Raw genomic sequence first — 18,167 nt, 5'->3', positions numbered from 1 at the left:
TCTAAAATCCGTAAACAAGAGTTTAAATAACACAGACTAAGCAGTCGTGCCAAAAATAATTTTTACCACTTGCAAAATAAATTTTTAATCCAAAAAAACAGACTAGACCGGCTGCGAAAAGATTAGCGTGGAAAAATATGTTCCAAAGGACAGAAGGATCCTTAGAATAAAATGTATTTGATAGGTAAAATTTTTTACTTTATATTCAGTATATAATACTTATATTTGATCGGAGATTATAATATAAACCAGAAAGGAACATGTGGTAAGTAGAGTATTATATTCATTTATGCGCGTATCCTTATAAATTTAGTTCAACAGTAGCGCACGCTGTTGCATTATACTTTGCTGTATAAATCCTACACAACTACTTATAAAATATAGACAAATTCTTTTGTACGTACACACATTTACATTACACTAGACACTTACAATGAGCATGTGTGTGTACGCGGTTATTCTAGGTAAGGGTTCCGAGGGGATATTCGGATATTCAGGCCTCGAAGCGTAGCGTTGTTAACTGAAATCTAACTTTCATTCAAGTTACACACGTGTGTTGTCAGTGTCAGTGGATAGACCTCCGCGTCTTTTCTTCCACGTGCATTTTTTAACGTTTATTTTACAAAAATTTTCCCTTAGAATTTTCAACAAAAATATTTTAGTAAATTTTACGAAAAAATTTAAAAAAAATTCCGAGTTTTTATGCGGAAAAAAATTGCGCTTCAATTTTGTGAAAAAAAAAATTGGATTTTTTGGATTGATGTGAAGATAAAAATAAATATATTAAGTGGATTGTTTTATTAAAAGCTCAATTAAGGAGTGATAAATAAAAATGTTACGGGTTTCAAATTTATGATTAAATATTGATGGTTATTTTTAGTAGAGCAATTTGTCGGGTAAATATTTTTTTTTTTTTTTTAATTATCAAGAGTATAAAAAATAATTTTTGATTTGAAAGAAATTTTTTGGAGTGAAAATTTAAGAATTTGTTAGTTTAAATTTGAATTTAATTGCTGTAGATTGCGGACGAGACAAAAGAGGATTTACATAATACATAATTGATAACCCGAGCTTAAATTTGACGGCGGAACGATGTTCTTTGATGCAAATTACTGATCCCAGTGTAATTATTGTAATTGTATTCGTATCGGGCGTAAGCGATAATAATTTTATAATTGACAGGCCCACGCTCTATTTATCTTTTAATTGTTTCAAGGTAAAGACGCACCAGTTTATTGCTCGAGAAAATCGGCTGTTAAAAATATTCAAATAATTTTTTTTAATCATAAATAATTCAATCTTCCGCTAGAAAATTTTTAGTAAGGAAATTGATTCAGTTTTTTGGAAAATTATGTTTTTACTTGAATAATTAACGTTAAATTTACTTTTGTACGTTTTTATTCAAATTTGTTTTTTGGAAAATTAAAAAATTACTTTTCAATTTAGAGAAAAAAAATTTTTTTTTTCAGTTTTAGATACTTAAAAAAATTATAGTTTTATATTTTTTTTAATTATTTGCAGTTTTATTTAATGTAACACTTCCGAAATAAATATAACTTACTTTTGTATGTTTTTATTCAAATTTATTTTTTGGAATGTTAAAAAATTATTTTTTTCAATAAATTATTCTTCAATTTAGAGAAAAAAATGTTTTTTTTTTTTTAGTTTTGTATGTTAAAAATAATTAATTTTTTTTTTTCAATAATTTGGAGTTATATTTAATGTAACACTTCCAAAATAAATATAATATAAAGTTCGGAGTGGAAAAATAAAATATGTGGTATTTTCACTGCTTAGTTTGAATATATAAAATAATATTTACCGATCCATTCCGCTGTTAGGTCGTTTACCTTACTTGTCAGAAATTAATTTAAAAAAAATTTTGACATTATTATTAATTTTATTTTCATAAAATTATTCCGATAATTTTAATGAATTTTCTTAAAAAAATTTTTTTAACCAGCCACATATTAATTTTTAATTAATTAAAAAAATATAATGATAATTTTTTCAATTTTAACATTGATTTTTGAATGACTAATTTAAAATTTTAGTAAAATAATTAAATTGTTAAAAAAATTAATTTTTAGTAAAAGTCTAATTTTTCCAATTAAGCTAATTTAGGTTCAATATTAGAAAAAATTTCTAAATATTTTTTTTTCTTAAATTGTTGACTAAAAAAATTGAATTATTAAAAAAAAAATTCTGAAAAAAACTAATTTTTAGTAAAAGTCTAATTTTTCCAATTAAGCTAATTAATGAAAAAATTTCTAAATATTTTTTTTATCTTAGATTGTTGACTAAAAAAAAAAGAAGCCTAAAAATGCCTTACGAAAAAAACGGTAGCACAGAAATAACGATGGAGGATGTGGAATTGAGTCCACTGCAACGGCGAACGCGGTTCCACGTGAACAGGGTAGATAGCTTGGAAGGACGTACCAGCCTTTTGGGTGAGCAGGAGACAAGAAAATCATTAAGACACATGACACGCGAGGCATTGCCGCGGCTGGATAATTATAGAAATATTTTGAGTATTCAGGCGGCACACAGACCTACTCTTGATGAACTTCATAACCCCAGTCTTGGGAGCAAGGTAAAAAAAATTGATAAAAAATTTTACTATTTTTCTCTAGATTAGATACTAATTAAATCACCGACCTTAGAGCATTCTGAAGAAGAGATAAACGATGACTCGGATAATAATTTACAGGTCAATATGAAGACCTCCGAGTTATTGAATCAGCTGTGTGGTACTTGTTATATTTTATGTGAGGAATATTTTTAGATTAAGCCGTAAAGAAATATTCTGTATATAACTACAACTCGTGTTATTTTATTTCTTTGATAGAGAATTTTTATTTATAGAAGCTTACGTCCAAAAAATGCGATGATAAAATTGATTAGGACTTTTTTGAGTAGAAAATTTAATTTCCTACAAAAAAAGTCATAATTTTTTCTAATCTTCAATATTTCGATTTTATATTTCGAACTCTAAAATTTTTGAAAATAACATTTTTAATTGCTTCAAAAATTTTAAGACTTTAAATTTTAAATTATAACTAAAAGAAAAATTGCAGAAAAATCTGTTAAGATTTTTGTAGAAAATTTGAATGAAAATTAAGTTAGCCGACATCTGAAAATTTTTAGAATTTTTTTGTATTGAAAAAATATTACAAAAAAATTTTTTTATATTGAAAAAATAAAAAAAATTTTCATTTGTAAAAAAACTGTGAGTGAAATTTTTAAAAACAATTTTTTTGTTCTAATTTAATTATTGAAAAAAAAAATTAAAAACGTCGGCTAACTTTAGTATTATAAAATTTAATTACCTAAAAAAAAAAAGCTCCTTTATGAATTGTTTTTATCTTTAATCCTTTTCTGACAATTTGAATTTAAAAAATTTTATCACAAAAATTTAAATATTTGAATAATCGTAATTTATGTATGAGATTCCATTATAAAATAACGGCGCCACTGCTTGTTATTGCCTCGAAAAGTCTAAAATAAATTGGACAATTTATACTTTACAAGATAGAGCCTATTTATAGTTTTACACGAGCATAAGTTTCACGTTATGACTTCCGATTAAAAAATTATTTTTGTCTATTCTTAGTCCATTGATCGTGAACTTGAATCGTCATTAAAACAACTTGTAAATGAGTTTAAAATAATGCTTCTGCTGGGGGAGCGTAAAAGCTCTATATATGCTAGTTGAATCGTTCGTACAGTTGTCTACAATAAAATTACTATTTATATATTATATGTATACGAAAATTGACGTGAATATGAGTAAAAATTTATTATTTTTTAATGATTCAAGTGCCTCTTGATTCTGTAAATCGTTTAATGAGCTCATGGAAATCAATTTAATGAGATAACATAAAAAGAGACCTTGACATTTTAGTAGCAATACATTTTTTTACGTAAATTGCTTCTTAAGTTATTATAATAGCATTTGAATAAAATTAACTGGATGAAATTATGAGGATTCGAGAGATTTAAGTTCCGGTAATTATTTAATTCTCTAAGGATTCCGAGTTTAGAAAAATCTCATTAGATTCTTAACTCTAATCCACTGAATTTATATTTTTACTTTAATTTTTAACTTTTTAAAATTTATCAACAAGTTTTTGAGAGTAAAAATTAAAATGCCCTTCGCTATCGAGTTTAAGGTGGTACTGTGGCAAATAAATATTGTGACACCAATAGGTTATGGGTATTTGGTTTCTTTCTCACGCACTAGTGCTACCTCTCTTTACAGGCTATCGCTCACTTACTTCCACTCTCGTAAAATATCCAAAGTCGCTAACTTCAAACATTTTTTATAAAAAAATCAATACCGCTCGTTTATGTTATTTTTGATAAAAAATACTTGTTATAACTTCAATTAAATATTCTCAGTTTTTCAAAAAAATTCCAAGAAAAGTATGGTTGTTATTCAATAAAATTTTCACTCTAACTATGGTCAGGATAGGAAATACATGTTAGATGTACGATTTTTAATTGCTAATATTTCGAAAACTAGCACCGCAAGGACTAATAATAGTATATTACACACCTAGGGAAGTAAAGTAAGAAATGTCTCAGATCACATGTAATTGTTGGCCGAGGCGAAGCCGAGGTCAACAAACATGTGATCTGAGGCTTTCTTATTTACTTCCCGAGGAGTGTATACTATTTTTTTTGCTCGACGGGCAGAAAGCGTCAACTTTCGGCCCGCTGCGCTAAACGAAAGTGCCGCTTTCTGCCTTCGTCGAGCAAAAAAATAGTATACACTCCACGGGAAGTAAATAAGAAAGCCTCAGATCACATGTTTGTCAACCTCGGCTTCGCCTCGGCCGACAATTACATGTGATCTGAGACATTTCTTACTTTACTTCCCTAGGTGTGTAATATACTATTTTGTCCGACGAAGGCGGAAAGCGGCAACTTAGTTTAGCGCAGCGGGACGAAAGTTGCCACTTTCCGCCCGGAGGGCAAAAAAAAAATTTATTCGTATAGAGGACACTTAGAAGTACGGGTATTCAAAAATTGAAGAATATTGTAAGAAAAGTGATTTTGTACAGTACCTCCTTAAATAGAACTTCTTTATTCTCCCTCATTTATTCGTTATATCGTTTCTTTTTTACGCTGACAAATCATCTGATAATTTACATACAATCCATGTATTATATTGGAGCACCTAAACCATCAACCATCGGCATTAAACTTCCTACCGTAATTAAATTAATCTTTCCATTCTACGCCCGCGAAATCTGGAATTTCATGGCCGCGTAATGTTTAATAATTTAACTGAGATTCATGGCAATTATGAAAAGTTTTTACCGTGCCAAACTTAATATAAATGAGTTTTAAGCTTTAAATTAAAACTCACGATCAAATCCACAGAAAATTTTTTCATTTAAGGTAGTTCTTTCCCAACCTATAGTTTATGCTATTGCTGTCTTTTTTATTCGCTAATGTCGCCTCTCTTACGGGCTATTGCTCACTTACTTCCACGTATGACTTTATTTGTTTACTTTACTAGTTTATCAATGATTTCTCAAAAACTATGTGGTAGGGAATTCCAGAATTTTTTAGGGTAATTATACATGTATTAATCTAAGTAATATTAGTTTTTTGTGAAATTCTTAAAATTTCTTCAATACAAAAATAATAAAACTTCGCGGTTTTCTCTCTCTTTTCCCATACCGCCTGTGTAAAAATGTCATTTTCAATTGCAATTATCTTTAGTTAGAAGTGGTAAATCATCTCCAAATTTTAACAGCATGTGCATTATGCATTTAATTACTTATATTATAAATTTGGAAGGTTTCTTGTAATTTTACTCTTATGACCCAACTACCTTATTATTATTTTTAAAGGGTCCTGCAACAAGCACACTGCCGTTTACTCACGTAAAAGAACCTGAAACAGGTATAAAATTCGGATGGATACAAGGCGTATTAATGAGATGTCTTCTGAATATTTGGGGTGTTATGTTATTCCTACGGCTATCTTGGGTCGTCGCACAAGCTGGAGTTGGTATGCATTTTATTTAAAAGGAATATTCATTTAATTAAACTTCAAAGCGCTATGTAATGATGCAACTATGTTTCTCGGTTATTTAAGAAATTTCTATGCTGCTTTGCGTTTGATTTAAATTCAAATTATTTATAAATTATCCAGGAGATTCTAGAATTTTTTTACAGTGTTCTCTTTTACATTTGATAATTTTCTTGAAATATTTTATTTTTACGTAAAAATTTGTTTTTTAGATTCTAAGCAGAAATTTATCGCTTTTTTTTAATAAAAATAATACTAAATAGTTAATTGAAGAAAAAAAAAAGGAAGTTTAATAAATTATCTTTCTAATAATTTATTTATCAAAAAATCTTAAAAATTGTAATCTTAAAGCAATTAATTTTATTTAATTAAATTTAGTAATTTATTATTTTATAATTTTCACGCTAGAATTTCTTAAAAAAAAATAACCTTTATAAACATTTTATTAAATATTCTAATATTAAATTTTTTTTCATATAAAATTTTCCTACAAAAAAAAATGAATAATAATAATTTGAAAAATAAAAAAAATTTTTCAGGCCAAGCAATCCTCTTAATTCTTACAACAACAGTAGTGACAACAATAACGTCACTATCAATGTCTGCAATAAGCACCAACGGTCTAATAAAAGGAGGTAAAAGCCAATCAACACAATAATAACAATAATAAAAATTAATTAACTAATAAAATTGTAGGTGGCACATATTACATGATCTCACGATCTCTTGGTCCCGAATTCGGTGGATCAATTGGTTTAATTTTCTCCCTGGCTAATGCAGTGGCCTGCTCGATGTACGTCGTCGGTTTTTGTGAAAGCTTACAAGATCTGTTGAGATCTTTCGGGCTTTGTATCTACGATTGCGCCCACTATGACGTCAGAATAATAGGTTATTTTATTTTTATTTGGTACTCGGGTTAATAAAGCGACACAAAAAGAAAATATATTATTATTGAGGCTGCGAGTGGTCTGGTCGCTTATATCTACAAAGTTAAATTAATTAAATTGATCAAGCTACGGGATTTGTTTTTTTAAATAAATAAAAATATTTTTTTTTATAGGCTGCATTACAATTTGTGTGCTCCTTGCCATAGTAATGATAGGAATGGAGTGGGAGGCAAAAGCACAAATTGGTTTACTTATTATTTTACTTATTGCTCTCGGCGATTTCATTATTGGCACGTTTGTTGGACCCAAAAATAATGAAGAGTACGCCAAAGGCTTCATTGGATATAATGGTGAATTTATTTATTATTATTATTATATGAAGAATTTTATTATAATTTTGTTAATTTTCCAGCTGAATTGTTCCGAGAAAATTTTGCACCGGATTATAGAGAGTATGATGGAGTTTCGCATAATTTTTTTTCAGTCCTGGCTATTTTTTTTCCAGCAGCGACTGGAATTCTTGCTGGTGCTAATATTTCTGGCGATTTGAAAGTAATTTAATTTTCTTTTTTTTTTGTATTAAGTTAATTTTTATTTTTGGGAATTTTCTATCGAGATGGAATTATCAAATTTTTTATAATGCGTTATTAATTAAATACAAAAAAGGCGTATCTTAAATTATACGCTTTTTGGTTCTGCAGAGCTAAAAGAGCGTTTAAAAAAATTCTTTTAATTTTACAATCAATTTGAAAAAGTTTGTAGTATATAAATTTGTGGAAAAAGCAGAAAAAAAATTTATTTAAACGTATAAAAAAATTTTTTGAATCTAAAAAGCTGTATAAAAAAAATTAGGAAAACAAAAATTGATTAGACCGAAAATTCCGTAGTAGTTCCAAAAAATCACTTTTTTTTCGATTTTTTTCCTCAACGATAATTCACGAACGAATCAACCGATTTTGACTGGCTTGGCGGCGATCGACGTGGTTTTTTGATGTTAAGAGCTAATTAGTTTTTGGAATCGATCGGTAAAGCCGTTTAAAAGTTATTCCAAAAAAAACCATATTTGAAAAAAATTTTTTTCGTAGTTTTTTTGAGTTTTCTCAAAGTCTACCGGTCCAAATTGGATTCAAAATCTAAATTTGGTCAAGCCCTTTCGAATGGCTTCAACCGCGATGAAATCGGTCAAGCCGTCCAAAAGTTATGAGACGTCGTTGAGATCTGATATAAACTCGATTTTTGAAAATTATCAATTTTCTTAGCGGAAAGTTAAAAATTTATTGTTATTTCTGACTTTTTGTTTAAAAAATGAAAAATTTTGAACTTATGCCTAAAAGAAAAAAATGAACAATTTTCTCCATAAATTTAACCATTATACACATTTTTAAGTTGATTAAAAAAAAAAATTCTGATACAGATCTAACAAAATAAATTTTCAGGATCCCCAAAAAGCGATACCAAAAGGAACTATCCTAGCAATATTGCTAACAACAATATCATACCTATTGATGGCAGCGATGGTCGGCGGGAGCGTATTAAGACAAGCGTCAGGAAACGTATCCGACTTGCTAATAATGTCCAATCAAACAGAGATCCTGCTGAATAGTACAAATACGTTATTTAACTCTTCTCTACCCCTAGAAGACTCAAATAATAATAATAATAGCATAAGTAATGACTCAATTGATAATTTAAACGGCACCGACAGGCTGTGGAGCAATTACGGCACAGCATTTAAGTGCGCCGACACAAACACTTGTAAATACGGTTCACACAACAGTTTCCAAGTTATCGAACTAGTTTCGGTGTTTGGTCCAATTATTTACGCCGGATGTTTTGCCGCAACTTTGTCCAGTGCTTTGGCATCTTTGGTGTCCGCTCCAAAAGTGTTTCAAGCTCTTTGCCAAGATCGCTTGTATCCAGGAATCGCCTGGTTCAGCGGCAAGGACGGAAAAGAACCGATTCGCGGTTATTTTTTGACCTTTTTTATCGCAGTAGGATTTATTTTGATCGGTAATTTTTAATATAAAATTTAAGTTGAGAGGAAAAATTTATTTAAAAAAAAATTGACATTTTTGAAAAATTTCAAACAATTATATTTCTTAAAAATGTTTAAAATTTCCAAATTAATTTTTTGTCACAAAAATGTCCATATTTTTCAAAAGAAATTTTTTTTCTCAGTGTATTAATTTATAATTATTATAAATTTTTCTATCATTATTATAAATAAATTTTTTCAGGTAATTTAAACTCGATAGCACCCTTGATATCAAACTTTTTCCTAGCAGCGTATACACTCGTTAATTTCAGCACCTTCCACGCATCATTGGCTAAGCCAATCGGTTGGAGACCAACTTTTAAAGTATGATTTGTAATTAATAATATTTTAAAGTTTCAAATGATATAAAACTTTATTATTTCTTCTTGAGAAGTTTAGTTATAACTTTTAAGTAAACTCTTAAAATATTAATAAGCAATCTAGTTTTTATTTTTTTTTATATCAAGAACGTAAAATTTTTTTAGAGTATAATAGAAAGTAATAGAGAAGTTTTATTTGACTTCAAAAAGTTGTGATTTTAATTTTTTTTTTTTTTTCTAGTACTACAACATGTGGTTGAGTCTTACTGGAGCAATTTTGTGCGTCTTAGTCATGTTCCTCATATCATGGTCCACGGCACTATTGACTCTCGGTTTTGTTATGGCTCTTTATTTAGTTGTTTCTTACAGAAAACCAGGTATGTTATTTTTAACACTGGAATTAATACACTGATAGAAGGATTTTTTTATATTTAATAAGCTTTATTAAATGTTGATAAATGATTTTTTAACATCATAGGATTTAATAAATATTTATTAACAGTTAATAAATAATTGTAAATTAAATAATTGTCTTCAAATAAATTAAATTATTAATAGTTAATAAATCCTTCTATCAGTGTAGACAAAAAAATTAATAAAATTTTGTAACAGATGTAAATTGGGGATCAACTACTCAAGCACAAACTTACAACAATGCACTGAACGCAGTTCAACAATTGGACAGAGTTGAGGAGCATGTTAAAAATTACCGGCCTCAAATTTTGGTACTTAGTGGTAATCCGAGTGCTAGGTCAATATTGATTGATTTTGCTCATTATATTACCAAAAAACAAAGTCTACTAATTTGTGGTGATATTGTTGAGGTACAAAAACAAAATTTAATGGTATTATTTACTACACCGAAAAAAAAAAATTAATTTGAGTACACTGTAAAAAATCCGGAGTGAATCGGGAGTGAATTTCACTCCCATTTCACTCCCATCACTCGGAGTTCCGGAGTGAAGTAATTAATCACTCCGCGTAGGGAGTGAATCCGGAGTTTTTATTTGCGGAGTGATTTCAGAGTGATTTTGGAGTGATTTCGAATTTCACTCCGAAAAACATCCGCGTTCGGAGTTTTTAAAATAAATAAAATAAGGATGAATTTTCGTTATACAAAAAAATCTCAACATTAATATTTATATATATATTTCTTCTGTGCGTGTGTTTGTCACTGAACTTCTCCTAAACGGCTGGACCGATTTTAATGAAATTTTTTGTGTGTCTTCCGGTGGATTCCAGAATGGTTTAGATTCACAATTCAGTCCACGAGAAAATGTTTATTTAATAGATTTTTTATTTATAAATTATTGTTGATCTTGACTACCCACATGCACTTTTCATATATTTTATAAATATCATATATATAAGATATATGAAAAAATTCATGTGGGTACTCAAATAAAAGGTCTCGATGAGTATAAAATCATAATGGACTTATATTTATGAAAATGTTAATAATTAACGAATGATAATGTATTTTTTTAACTAATGATGTTTTTAACGATATAAGCTCATTCCGATGTTACACTCATCAAGAGCTTTCATTTGAGTACCCACATGCATTTTTTATATATTTTTCATATATACATATATATAATATATATAAATATATGAAAAATTGATGTGGGTACTCAAATGAAAGGTCTTGATGAGTGTAACATCGAGATGAGCTTATGTCTTTAAAAGTATCATTAGTTGACAAGATACAACGTCATTTCTTAATTATTGAAGTTTTGAAAGATATAAGCTCATCCCGATGTTACACTCATCGAGTTCTTTCATTTGAGTACCCACATAACTTTTTTTATATATTTTATATATATGTTATTTGTGAAATATATAAATATATAAAATATATCAAAAATGCATGTGGGTACTCAAATGAAAGCTCTTGATGAGTATAAAATCAAAATGGGCTTATATTTACGAAAATGTTAATTATTGAAAAATGCCCATTGCATATTGTTAACTAATGATGTTTTTAACTATGCAAGCTCATTCCTAAAATTTCTAAATTTAAGACGTGTGTACATGACAACGTCTGTCAGGTCCGCTAGTATATATATATATATATATATATATATATATATATATATATATATATATATATATATATATATCTACATATTTTTTTGACAATTTTTAATTATAATTAATTTATAAAAAAAAATAAATAAAAACATTATAATAATAATAAAAATGAAATATTATTAAAAATAATAAATTGAATTTTTAATAATTAAATATAAAAAGGGTTTATAAAAATATTTTCTTTACAAAAATTTATTTATTTCTAAATTTATTTATTTTGGGAGTGAATGCGGAGTGAATTTTATTATTAATAAAAATTAACTCCTTCTCGGAGTAAATATCACTCCCGCTGGGAGTGAATCAATTAAAAATCATTCACTCTTCATTCACTCCGCGTTCACTCCGCGTTCACTCCGCAAATTTTTTACAGTGTAAAGAAGATAAATTTCTTCAAAATTATTCACTTGATTCGAATAAATTTTTTTTTTTTTTTCTAAAGTTATAAATTATACTACTATTTTTGGATCGATTGTTTACAGAGTACTTTAAGTCATAAGACGCGTAGTGCGCTGATGAGCAAATTTTCCTACTGGTTAAAGAACAACAAAATAAAAGGCTTTTATACGGTAGTAGACGGGGTTAACTTTCAAGAAGGAGCTACGTCACTTATTCAAACTTGCGGGCTAGGAAAATTGCGGCCTAATATCTTGATGATTGGGTACAAACAAGATTGGGCTGTTTGCTGTGAAAATGATCTTAATATGTACTTTAATGTGATGCAGTAAGTATTTTTTTTACTTGGAAAAAAACTGTTTGATCCAAGGAAAATTTTGACAATGATTTTTTTATATTTTTAATCACAATTTATATATCTATAAATTTTTTAAAATAATACTGCTTTGACAGGATCAATTACCAATTTTTTAATAGACTAACAGGACGGAAAAAAAATTTTACAACCAAAAAACTATTTAAAAATCCTCAAAAAAACATATAAAATCATTAAAAGTCATATATTTAAGTCAAAAACGTTCTGATGATACTAAATTTAACCGAAATCAATACACTGGAGACAAAATTTAACTTATTCTTTTAATTATATATACAGAAAAAAAAATTAACTTGAATAAAAAAATAAATTCTTGAATCAATTCTATTTTCTTGGATCAAGATGAAAAATTTTTAATTCAAGTAAAATTTATTTAAATTAATAAACTAAGCTTAAGAATTTTTCTACTCAAATAAAGAAGATGAAATTTTTTAAAATTATTTCCTTGATTCAAGTTAATTTTTTTTTTCTGTGCAATAATATAATTAATAATTGATTTTAACTACAAGTTATTTCTCAGCAAAGCTTTAGATATGCATGTAGCAGTGGCTATTTTACGTATAAGTGAGGGTTTTGACAACAGCGAAGCCTTGAACGACTCATCGGAAAATTACAAAAAGAGTTCTATCACTATTCGAGGAAACCAAAGTTTTTCTCAGCTCAGCCAAGGTTTAAAATAAAACATTCAATTTTTATTAAAAAAATTAATCGATGTCCTGAAATTTTGAATTATTTGCAGCCAGCAGTAGCTCAGACGTGTCGATGCCCAGCAGTCCGACTCTAAGAAGGTCAGAAGTAAGCAACAACCCAGATGCATCGGCGAGCGAAGAGCGCCCGGAGAATAGATCAAACAACATTTCCATAATATCCAAAGACATACTGACTTCGATAACTAAATTCAGGAGAAAACAAAAGAAAAGCACCATTGACGTCTGGTGGCTCTACGACGACGGGGGATTGACCTTGCTATTGCCTTATATTATAAGCACAAGACGTCATTGGTCGAATAGTAAATTAAGGGTATTTGCGCTGGCTAACAGGCACTCTGAATTGGAATACGAGCAGCGAAAGTACGCAGTCAATATTTATTTATTTTATTAGATTACATTTAAGATTTTTTTTTTTTTTACTTGAGTATACACGGAAAAAAGAAAACTCGAAAAATTACAATATATAATGTAACGTGGCGCTCCGTAATGAAAACTGGAAAAATTACAGTTTCAGATTGTAATTATTACAGATTTCATAAGAATTACATTGTAAAATGTAATATTTACACTGAAAATTAACATTGAAAGTTTGAATTTAGAAAAATGTTATTGCGAACTGTAATTTTTCTAGTTTCGAATACGACAGGACACTAATTACACTGATAGAAGGATTTATTTGTATTAAATAATATTTTTTAATATGTAACAAATCATTTGTTAGAGACCATTTTTTAATATTGAATAAATATTTCTTAGTATTTAAAATGATTTATTTGTATTTAATAAATCTGATATTCATTTATTAAATATTAATAAATTTTTCTAAATACTAAGAAATATTTGTTGAGGCCTAACAAATGGCTTTTAATAAATGATTTGTTAAATATTAACAAATCTTTTTAACTATAAACAAATCCTTCTATCAGTGTACTATTTGTAATTTAATTTTTCGAGTTTTCTTTTTTCCGTGTATTAATCGTCTGGTTAAAATTATTTTCAGCATGGCGAGCTTGCTGTCGAAATTCCGAATTGATTATTCAGATCTTAAAGTTATTCCTAATATTTCCAAGCCTGCTGATCAAAAAACTAAAAATTTCTTTGATTTACTGATTGCTGATTATCAGAGTAGATCTAGATCTTCAGACAATGGTAATTATTTATTATTATTATTATTATTATTATTATTATTAATTGAAGAGTTCAGTAATTCAAAGCCAACTTTCCCGATCCAAATTGACGGTAGACTAAATTTTTAATTTTCATTAAATTTTAATTCTTACTTATTACCTATTTTCACCACATTATTGTCGGTATGAGCACTCATACCATCTTTGGGTGAATATATCTAACAATTAAAAATCTTTATTTAATTAAGGTAGTACTACCGTTACCACAAGAGTCAAATCCCAAAACCTAACCTTATTTGATTAACGTAGTAGATTTCCCTATACTAAATCACGTTGGAGAAAGAGAGACAGAGACAAATTTTGAATGTTTTTTATTAATAAATATTTTCATATGCTCGGAAACCATACTGATTGTTATTAAATATGTTCTAGATGTTATTTTCTTTCGTTGTCTCAATTTTTATAAGAATCTGAACGTCCAGTTTTGTGAAATAAAATAAAGTCTGTAATTTTCCATAAGGATCAATGGTAAAGGCAAAAATATGTAAATATTAATATCTTTTTTTCAGGACTCGCCAGGCTTCCAAAAATTTTACTGCTTAATTATGATATTATAAAGTACCAATATGCCAAATTTCATTAAATTCATTAATTTCATTAAATTCATTTCATTAAATTCTGAACACCAATTCTAAAACCGGTAGTACTACCTTAAGGTTAAGCAAAGATGTTATATTCTTTACTCAGTGAAACTTTTTTCGGCCACCGAAAAAATAATTCGGAAATGCTCAGACCAGGAATCGAACCTGGATCTTTTGGTGCCGCGCCAACTGCTCTACCCTTTTTTTTTATTCAAGCGTTTATTTATTTAAATCATTGATACATAGATATAAACATAATACAGAGGTATAAACGTAAGACCTGTTACTTAAAATAAATTGTCTACCTGGCCCATACGGGCTCTCATAGAGGATAACATAAATGATATTTCTTAATACCTGATAAACTGATCTACCCTTAAGCTATAAGAGACACTGTCCGTAACTATCATTCGGTTACCTATTAAGACCCACTGAGTAATTCTTATACTAATTGACTATTTTTATGATGTATTTTTAGATGTTATTAACTACTTAGACTTTAATCTTCTTTTTACGAAGATTGTAGTCCATGTCTGGCCAGGCTTTGTTAGATATATTCACCCAAGGATGGTATGAGTGCTCATACCGACAATAATGTGGTGAAAATAGATAATAAGTAAGAATTAAAATTTAATGAAAATTAAAAATTTAGTCTACCGTCAATTTGGATCGGGAAAGTTGGCTTTGAATTACTGAACTCTTCAATTAATGAAATCACCGATTTTCGGAATAAAATGGAAATTATTATTATTATTAAAATTGCACGCCTCATAGCGCGAAGCGCGTGAGGTTGTGCTTTATACTCGACTCGTCAAGATCAAGCAATTTTGTGATCTTTAAATGCCTCTATCACAACCATATTACACTTATTCAATAATATAAGTAGATTTACACCGAAAAACACTTAAATTAAACCATCTTTTACTTTCTAAAATCATTTCATGTTGCGATTTTGAAAAAAAAAAACGTTTTGAAAAAAATTTTACGTGGACGTCCGGATGTCACCCCATTTTGGATGTACCAACGATTACTCCCGAACAAATTGATATTTCAAGACCGGACCTTTTTTATTAGTTTAAGAATTCGATGAACTGGGTCCGTATTTCATATCAGTGGCCTAGCTTATGTATTTTTTTTTTAAATTGAATTTTTATTAAAATTCACGGATACAACCGTACAAAGCCAAACGAACTTTTCTTATTTGTCACGTGAAAACTTTGGCGCCACTTGATCAAGCTAGATTTTTTTAGACTGCGTGCGCATATGACAAGAAAAAAGGGCGCCGATATTTAAAAAAAAAATAAAAAATACTCTGTAAGAAATTACTTAATTATAATTTTTTTTTTTTTAATTAATTATACAATTAATTTTTTTCTTAAAAAATGATTGAGCTTTATGAGGCATGCACTTTTGGATTTTCCAAACTTTTTTTTATTATTCCAATAAGTACACTGATGAATATGAAAATATGAAGAGTAGTTTATTAAGTCCTTTTTGTCGCGTAGTAGTCAGGAAGGATCGATAAAAAGTTGAGGGTATTTTTATGTCGCCGATAGCTGGAGGGATTTATTAAAAATTCATCACCGAAGTATCTTTTATCTTAGCACTTTCAAGAAATCAGTTAAATTGTAACGAACTTTCGATTTTTTTTTTTTTTAAGTACTAAGAATTTTCTAAAGCTCATAAAAAAAAGGAACAAGATTGAAGTTAAAGTTCAAAATTTTAAAATAAAGTTGATATATATTTTTAACAAGTTTTTAATTTATCGACTTTATTTTTTTGACTGTAAATTTAAAAAAAAATCTCCATATTGACTCTTAAAAATTAAATAAAATTTTAAAGGATAAAATATATATAAAAATTAGTAATTTTTTTTTAGTTTTTAATTAACTTTAAAGAGAAATAAAATTTCTATGCAATGTAATTTATTTTTAAAATTTGAAGTATAATTAAACAAACTTTTGATATTTCGATAAAAAAAAAAGCTATTCATATATAAAAAACTAAATAAAAAATTGTAATTTGAATTTAAATTTCATACACGGAGCTTGCGTTAGATTTATCAAAGCTCCGTGATTTTATGCATTGCTAAATACCACGTGACTGCGGTTATCTTTTACCGCGGTGCAGTTATACTACTGCCAATCCCTACTCTGGATCTTTTTATCTTCTTTTTTCCTATTTCGTTTCTTTATCTAGTAAATGCTAACTGCATCGCCGGGCACTGGTGTGCTCTGTACTCTAAGCCGTAAACTAACTAATCTAGCGGGTTAATTTGAAAAACTTTCAAGCCAATGCTCAAAAAAAATTTTTCATATCAACGGTCTAATTAGTAATTTGTCTCCTTATTTTTTAGAGGGTGATTTTTTAACATTTTGATGTAGTAATAATCCAATTATAAATTATTTGAATGATTCAAACATAAATATTACATCTCTATTAGATATTAATGATATTAAATGGTTTTTTAAAGTGATAATAAATTTTGAACTAATTGTTTTTTTCGTAAAAATAGAAAATTCTCTAAAATAGAGTTAGACAATTTGCTAATTAGAACGTCGATATCATAATTGTGATAATTTTTTAATTTTTCAAAATTTTAAATTAAAATTTTAAAGTTTTGAAAAAAATTTAACAATTTTTTTAATAAAATTATTTATATAATTTATAATTAATAATTAATAATTTAATTTTAATTTTTTATTTTAATAAAATTATTTTAATAAAATTATTTTTGAAAATATTTCAGGGTCAAAAATTACCGAATCGGAACTTTTGGCCATGAACGAAAAAACAAACCGTCATTTACGGTTGCGTGAATTACTTATTGAAAATTCAATGGACTCAAACCTCATTGTTATGTAAGCTATCAATTTATTTTTTTTTTTTTTTGTAAAAAAATTTAATACATAAATAATATAAACAATTTTTCGTTTATTCAGGACTTTGCCAATGCCAAGAAAAGGTGCAGTGTCAGCACCACTGTACATGGCCTGGCTGGAAACCTTAACGCGAGATATGCCGCCGTTCTTATTAGTACGTGGAAATCACACGTCTGTTCTTACATTTTACTCATAAATATTTATTTTTTTTTCTTATTAAATTTACTCTAAAATTTAATTAATCAGTTGGTAATTTAAATATTAAATTTACAAATAAAATTATTGTAATAATTATATATAAAATATTTTTTTAATAATAAAATATATTTTGAACAAATATTCATTTTTTTTTTTCCTGGAGAATTATTATTCAAATTTATATAGCAAAAAATAATATTAGCGCTGCATCTCAATGTCAAGATACATGAGGTATAGACGATGATATATTTTATTCATGACTCTGAGACAGCTTATTGATCAGTTGTTTACATAGTTAATGCAGAAGTACTAAAAGTAATTACGCGGTGAGCTTAGGCTTCTAGCTTTTACAATTATTCATCACAATATTTCTTAATTTTTGAATCAATTATTTTATAAAATGTACTGGTTTTAAGTACAGGCCCAATTGCATCTCTTCAAAATTTTCTTTTGCCAAAA

At 27.8% G+C, this 18,167-nt stretch overlaps 1 protein-coding gene across 1 annotated transcript; it reads left to right on the top strand.

Moving 5' to 3' along the window:
* The first annotated feature begins 793 nt into the window (after positions 1-793).
* On the top strand, positions 794-17,771 carry LOC123260952 (bumetanide-sensitive sodium-(potassium)-chloride cotransporter). The gene is made up of 18 exons (XM_044722348.1): positions 794-896; positions 1,020-1,123; positions 2,293-2,593; positions 5,865-6,024; positions 6,585-6,680; positions 6,742-6,933; positions 7,106-7,282; positions 7,345-7,484; positions 8,369-8,942; positions 9,170-9,291; positions 9,529-9,664; positions 9,900-10,111; positions 11,861-12,102; positions 12,671-12,819; positions 12,890-13,220; positions 13,861-14,009; positions 17,378-17,489; positions 17,571-17,771. Exons 3-18 carry the CDS (start codon positions 2,324-2,326, stop codon positions 17,704-17,706), a joined length of 3,198 nt encoding a protein of 1,065 aa, XP_044578283.1. The 5' UTR covers positions 794-896; positions 1,020-1,123; positions 2,293-2,323; the 3' UTR covers positions 17,707-17,771.
* Positions 17,772-18,167: the final 396 nt, after the last annotated feature.

Source organism: Cotesia glomerata, linkage group LG3 (assembly GCF_020080835.1).
Source record: "Cotesia glomerata isolate CgM1 linkage group LG3, MPM_Cglom_v2.3, whole genome shotgun sequence".
Classification (NCBI taxonomy): domain Eukaryota; kingdom Metazoa; phylum Arthropoda; class Insecta; order Hymenoptera; family Braconidae; genus Cotesia; species Cotesia glomerata.
Note: the sequence above shows the minus strand (reverse complement) of the source record. Positions and strands in the feature narration are given on the sequence as shown.

What these genes read in the sequence shown, in the direction of transcription:
- LOC123260952 (XM_044722348.1), top strand. Translation starts at nt 2,324, where the DNA reads ATGCCTTACGAAAAAAACGGTAGCACAGAAATAACGATGGAGGATGTG. An exon ending in AGTAGGATTTATTTTGATCG is followed by an intron (nt 8,943 to 9,169) that starts GTAATTTTTAAT and finishes AAATTTTTTCAG; the next exon opens with GTAATTTAAACTCGATAGCA. An exon ending in TGTTTCTTACAGAAAACCAG is followed by an intron (nt 9,665 to 9,899) that starts GTATGTTATTTT and finishes ATTTTGTAACAG; the next exon opens with ATGTAAATTGGGGATCAACT.